Source organism: Tamandua tetradactyla, chromosome 2, assembly GCF_023851605.1.
Source record: "Tamandua tetradactyla isolate mTamTet1 chromosome 2, mTamTet1.pri, whole genome shotgun sequence".
NCBI lineage: Eukaryota > Metazoa > Chordata > Mammalia > Pilosa > Myrmecophagidae > Tamandua > Tamandua tetradactyla.
The window spans coordinates 176,657,431-176,663,430 of record NC_135328.1 but is presented as its reverse complement, the minus strand read 5'-3'; the positions used below and the strand labels follow the sequence as shown (position 1 = coordinate 176,663,430).

At 52.4% G+C, this 6,000-nt stretch overlaps 1 protein-coding gene across 3 annotated transcripts in view; it reads right to left on the bottom strand.

Annotated features, from left to right (window-relative positions):
- Positions 1 to 160: 160 nt before the first annotated feature.
- POMGNT1 (protein O-linked mannose N-acetylglucosaminyltransferase 1 (beta 1,2-)) overlaps positions 161 to 6,000 on the bottom strand; it is a 25,518-nt gene continuing 19,678 nt past the window's right edge. For 2 of the 3 annotated variants that reach the window (XM_077149794.1, XM_077149793.1), the window contains 16 exons: positions 5,659 to 5,776; positions 5,374 to 5,472; positions 5,051 to 5,178; positions 4,715 to 4,785; positions 4,412 to 4,487; positions 4,149 to 4,232; positions 4,016 to 4,057; positions 3,757 to 3,815; positions 3,362 to 3,434; positions 3,152 to 3,280; positions 2,934 to 3,059; positions 1,888 to 1,952; positions 1,655 to 1,759; positions 1,291 to 1,426; positions 914 to 1,023; positions 161 to 816 (listed from right to left, as the gene is read on the bottom strand). In XM_077149794.1, coding sequence (XP_077005909.1) covers positions 729 to 816; positions 914 to 1,023; positions 1,291 to 1,426; positions 1,655 to 1,759; positions 1,888 to 1,952; positions 2,934 to 3,059; positions 3,152 to 3,280; positions 3,362 to 3,434; positions 3,757 to 3,815; positions 4,016 to 4,057; positions 4,149 to 4,232; positions 4,412 to 4,487; positions 4,715 to 4,785; positions 5,051 to 5,178; positions 5,374 to 5,472; positions 5,659 to 5,776 — 1,509 coding nt within the window. In that variant the 3' untranslated portion in view covers positions 161 to 728. The remainder of the gene's footprint in view (positions 817 to 913; positions 1,024 to 1,290; positions 1,427 to 1,654; positions 1,760 to 1,887; positions 1,953 to 2,933; positions 3,060 to 3,151; positions 3,281 to 3,361; positions 3,435 to 3,756; positions 3,816 to 4,015; positions 4,058 to 4,148; positions 4,233 to 4,411; positions 4,488 to 4,714; positions 4,786 to 5,050; positions 5,179 to 5,373; positions 5,473 to 5,658; positions 5,777 to 6,000) is intronic. The other variant, XM_077149795.1, reaches the window with a different exon arrangement.

Below are 6,000 nucleotides of genomic sequence, written 5' to 3'. Positions count from 1 at the left end.
GAAAAAAAAACTCAGAGTCTGAGACTTGGGCATCCCCTGGTGGCCAAATGGCCCCAAATGGAAGCTAAATTCTGCGGAGGTTAATAAGGAAAACTCACCATCCATTCTCATCTCTTCTCTCTCTCACACACATGCACACAATCACCAGACACATTCCCAGAGGTTTTCTCCTTTTTTAATCAATGACCACCTTTATCCAGCTTTGGAAACCTGGACAAAGAGGAGGCAGAAAGGAGGGCTGGTTCAGTGTCTCCAAGGGAGGCTGCAATCAGCACGTGGGCCCCAGCGGGGCCTGTCCATGAGGTGGGCACACTAGTTTCCTGAGTAAGAGCCAGCCCCACCCTCAGGGCAGCACCCCAGCCCAGAAAGGAATCAGGGCCCTCCAGGGCCCTCAGCCTCTGGGATAGTCAATAAATAGGTTAGGTTCTGAGCCAAGCCTGGGAGGAAGGGGTATACAAAGGACAGGATCAGCTGCCCAGGGATCCCAATGATTCCCAAGTACTACCCTGCCCTTCCCCAACAAGGAAGTAAATAAATAAACCTCCAACTCAGGAACAGGGGTGTTGGAGCAGGTGAACCCTCCCCTTGGGGTTAGTAATTAAGTCTCATGTTAAAAACAAACCAGCCCCAGACCCTGTCAGCATCTACAAAATCCTACAGGATGGGGTAAAGAGCCAGCCTGCCTGGGGGTACACAGTACCCAGCCCTGCAGGGTCTTGGAGGAGGTCTCATGTCTGCTCTGCAGCTCCTGGGGCCCCCTCCTCCTTTGGGGGTGGCTCCAGAAAAATTGGGGTGACTGATGGTGGCTTCTTCATCCTAGGAAGATAATATGAGAATACATAGGGAGGGGATCATTAGCTATATGCTCCAATCCTACTAGACCCCCATTTCACAGGGCAGAGAAGTTACTCACGAGTAGGGGGAGGCTGGCACCCCCACCACCAGGAAGTGGTTCTTCTTCCGAAACAGCCTCCACAGGCCCTGGTGGTTGCCACGCACGTCCAGGTCCCAGATATGGAGGCACTGGGAGAAGGAGGCAAAAGGATGGCTCAAGAGAGCTATGGGGAGGAGGCAGGAAGGACCGTTTGGCCCCACCCCCTGCCCCACTGCCCAAGCAGCCTTCTCAATCTATTACTTTGGAATAAGAATTTGGACAAGGAGGTTGGGAGGGTAGGGGGTTCTGAGGGTATGAAGAAAAAGTATTGAGGTTGGAAATTTCAGAACAAAGGCTTCCTGTATCTTGGGGCACGGAGAGAAAGGGTACTTCTGGGTGGGCTCAGTGTTGGGCACCTTGGCAAGCTGGGTCCAGGTGATAAAGTCATCATCTTTCTCCATTCGAATAAAGGCCACATAGGTGTGGCCCTCCGTGTCTGGCAGGAAAGAGTCTTCACAAGGGTTCTTGTGGTGGTCCAGGACCTCAGCCTCACTGCAGTAGGGGGTGGGGTAGTCAGGCCAAGGCACGGTCTGTGCTTAGGAAGGTGCTGTGCTTGGTTTAATGCTTTGCTGTCACAGTCTAGGAATTCTGAATAATTTTTTTAATAAGCAGTCCCACATTTTCATTTTGTATTGCACCCCACAAGTTATAGGGTGAAGACCCTCAGCATTTGACTCCTCCCCATTCCCAGCCACAAGCTTCAATGCCCCTAAGCCATACCTGAGCAGCCTGTGAATTTCCACTTCATAAGCTTCCTTTTTCAGACTGAAAGTAGGGAGAAATGGGTCAGGGTAGGAGGCAGCCCCTTCGGTGTGATAGGCAGCACTGGGCAGGGAAAGGGATCACAAGGGAATTGGGATAAGAGGGCTGGGTAAAACACACAGGCCCCAAGGGCTGGAAAGGGCAGTCATGGGCTGGTCACAGACATCTTCCCCCATGCCCCTAGCCCCTACCTGTCCACATTCCTGAGCTGGACACCTGGAACTGTGTTGAACTTGTGCTTCTTGAAGTAGGCCTCCTGGAGTGAGTGTGAGGGTGAAAATCAGGGCCTTGCCCTGTGTGACCCACACCACCTATTCACCCACGTCCACAAGGCCCACAGATGAAATTCTGGACCATAAAGGTCTCTAATTTTCTCCCGTCTTTCCTATTCCCTTTGCAGCATCCTGGGCATCTTTGCAGCATCTTGCTAGCCTTAATTTGGACTTCACCATTATCAGAGAGGTCATGCCACTGATGCCTGAACTAGTCCTATCCCCAGTGGTTCTCACAGGCCTGCTACTCTGTAGCCACATAAGCCAAGAACAGGCCCTTCTAGGGATGGCAGTTAAAGGGACAGGCTGGGCTGGAAGAAAAGAAATTGGTATGACTCAGGTACCAGGTACTGAGCGACCTCAAGTGAGTGACAGCTCCTCTTTGGGAAATAAGTGGGAGTCTTCCATTAGCCAACCTCTCAGAGCCCTTATGGCTTCTAGAAGGTTCTAAGTTGGCTGGTGTCCTTGCCTATAGGCTGGGCTGTCTCCAGGTCTCCTTAGCTGTAACTGGGAAGCAGGCCTTCTGGACACAGCAAGGTATTGGGAGAATGGGAGCCTCCCTGCTCATCTCAGGCTGAGGCTTTGAACCCAGAATGTGCAAGGAGAGATAGTGAGAGGGCTGAGCTTGTAGGGTTGGAGGAGTGCTTGGCAGTAGAAATACTCTCCCCATATTCACAGTCCAGTGCTAAGAATAGTAATGATAAAAATAATACCAGCCAACCCTAATGTAATGTTTATAGTTCAAAGCACTTTACATATTAATGCATTTAAACCACACCACCTCCCAACCCTATGAGTTAGGTACTATTTTTATACTCATTTTACTGATAAAGAAACTGAGGCACACAGATATATAATCTCCCCAAGGTTGCAGTTGCAGAGCTATGATTGCTCCAGAGTTTTAAGCTCTTGACCACTATACCAGAATATACGCCCCCTCCCAAACAGCCCAGCTTCCCACTCACGTGGAAGTAGCCATTCATGTTGAGGCCGACAATGCCAAAGTGGTAGGATCGGGAGACGTCAGGGATGATGCACTCTCGGCCCCGGCGTTGTTCAGGCATCCGCATCCACATGTCCCAGTCCCAGAGCTGAAGGGCATGGGAGATTGTGAAGGTAAGGAGATTATAAAGATTGAACCGGTAGGGTACCCCAACCCAGTCACCCTACCCTGCAAGGGCACCTTCTCTGGTGTGGGCCACTTGGGCTCAAGTTCTTCCTTGTACAAAGACTTCCTAAGCACCCAGCCTAGCCCAGGCATGGTCTCCACGCGGTACAGTAGTGCTGGGTCTTCAGCTGTGTGTTCATACCCCTGGGGACAGGGGGCCATGGTGGGAGGTGTTAGCTTGGGATGACTACAACTCTTCAGCCAACCCTTGTCCACCCAGCCTACCTGGTCATTCCAAGCTGAGATACAGTACAGGCTGTCGTCTTCCTCCAGCAGGTGTATAGACTGGCTCAGGAAGCTGAGAGAGGCAGGGTCCAGGAGTTTGGGGAGGGGCATGGTTAACCCAGTCATACAGTGATATTGGCAGACTTGGAGCTGGGACTCAGGAGTCATGCCTCCTTTCCCCAGATCTCCATTGTGTCCATAAGCCCTTTCCATTCTCTGCACCAGCCTCAACAACTGCTATCCCACCTTTGCTTAGGCTTTTACCCTACTTTTGAGCTCGCTTCTTCTAGAAAGTTCTCCAGGAAGACACTTCCCTGCTTTCTTCCCTGGAGACTCAGTCAAGCAAAGAGGCCCCATGAGCTTACAGGAGCTACAGTGGAGGGCACCCCCCTCACCTGAAAAAATCCACAGCGATGTCCAGGTCCTCTTCCAGAACCACTGCAAATTTGGCCTCCTGCAGGAGGAAGGAAACAACATGATCCCAAGGGGCTGTCTCCTATATCCTGGTCTCCTCTACCTTACCCTACTTCTTAGGCAGTAGTGATCAGGAAGATGAGACCCAGAGAAGGAAAAGAGTTTGCTACTTAACAGGACCGGACCTCACACCCACATCTCCCCTCCCCAGGCCCAAGAATAATTTCCCATGTTACTCACCGGAAACAGATTGAAAGTGGCAGTAAGGCTGGCCTTGTAGTGCTGAAGGGGAAGGAGTGGGAACAGGGCACATGAGCTTTGGGGTGGAGGGCAGGCCAGGCACCTGGCTCTCCCATCCTTGCCTAGGCAGTACCTGAGACACACGGGCATTCTTGATGCTGATGGGAGTATGCTGGATGCCCCTCAGACCAAACAGTGCCACCACGTCCATTGGTTCCTGGGGGCATGGTCATTGATCACCATGTGAGGCCACCTTCTCCCCTGCCCATCTCTGAAGGCCCCAATATCCCAAGCCCTTTACCACCCAGAGCCTTTGCCAGTCCAGGGCAATCACTGCTGCCCAGCACTCACAGCCCTGTGCTCTACTCCACCCCACCTCCTCAAGCCCCAGCTCACCTCATAGTAGCCATCGATGAAAACTGTTATCATCTGGGGAGATACCCCCTGGGCCGAGAGCAGAGAGCGCAGCATCCTGGGGAACCCAGGAATCAGTTAAGGTTTTCTTGTTCCCCCAATTCAGAGCCCCCTTGTGATTATAGACAGGCCCAGACTCCCAATGTTCACCCACACTATGATAGGCCTACTACCTGCTGCCTTTCCACCCAATTCAAGAGTCCCTTCTACACTTAGATAACCTGGCTTCCCACTTCCTAAATGCATTCCTGTTGAGTGCTAGACATAGCTCTCTCCTAGACTCACCTGTACAGGTAATTGGGCCGGTTTCCTGCAATGACAGCCACAGGTACATTGAGAACCTTGTTGTCTGGGAGCTGAGAGAGAAACAGCCTTTAGCTCTTGCCTCACTCCCTCTCCAAACCAGGAACCCTATCTGGGGAAGAGTTCACCTGGTAATAGATGTCTCTGTCCCTAAACTCCAGGGTATACAGGGAAGGGGCATAGGGTCCTCCTTTCTGGCTCCTTTATACACTCAGCCCAGCGCCAACCATGAACTTTCCACCCCAACCAGGATCTTTCCTAGGGCTCCTGGCCAAGCTGGGAAGGAGAACCAGCTTTACTGCCTAATGCCCTGCTCACCGGATCAGGGCTGAACTCAATGGGCGTGGGGTCCTTGCAGCTGCACACACTCCCGTAGCCCTCAACTTTGCTGCAGAAACGCCGGCGGCGACGGTTCAGCTCTGTGTCTGCCCAGTGGCACTCTGCCTCTGAGAGAGGGATGGGGATGACAGGAGGGCATGAGGCCAAGGTGGTTTGGAGAGTGTCAGGGTACACAGTCAAGGGAAGTATACCCCGTAAAGAGGACAGTGGTTTAGGTTGCCAGCAAATTAAGGCAGGTTTGGGCCCAGATGCTGATTCCCCAGCCCAGGCACTGCCGGGAGCCTACCCTGTATTAACCATACCTTCAGCTGAGCTCAGTGGCACATCTGTTTTCAGCAGAACTGGGTCCCCCCAGGAGGAAAGGGCAGGTGACTTAGAATGTTTCTCCCCAAGGATAGGACCTGGCAGGAGGGAGGAGTAAGGGGCAGTTGGGGCTCAAGTTCCAGTTTGGGGCCTTTTGCCCATTTTTCTGCCCATATTCATCCCACCTGCCACTGGTTCCTACTTGGCCCCCTGCCCCATCCCCTGGAATTTTGGTCCTCCCGGGTCCTTGATGGTATAGGGTAGATAGTCTGTGGTGCTGGTACCTCCTTTTAGTCCCACGAAGGCCCACGTGTCCCTCCAGCCCAGGACAGGGCCGGCCTGGCTGCCCAGGCTCCTCAGCAGAGCCTTGGCAGTGTCCTTCAGGTGGAAGGAGCCCTCATCCTGGGGGATCAGAGAAGGTAGTCAAGCTGGCTGGCACAGTTCTAGGACTCCTGGCCTCAGAGAGCACCAACTATGTATTAAGCACTATGTAAAACCCTTTATTTACCAAAGTTAGCTCAATAAATGATCGCAACTACCCTCAGTGGTTACTAACAATACACAGCTAAGACAACTGAAGATTTGGAGAGATTCAGAGAATCATCCAAGTTGGCCCAGCTAACAAA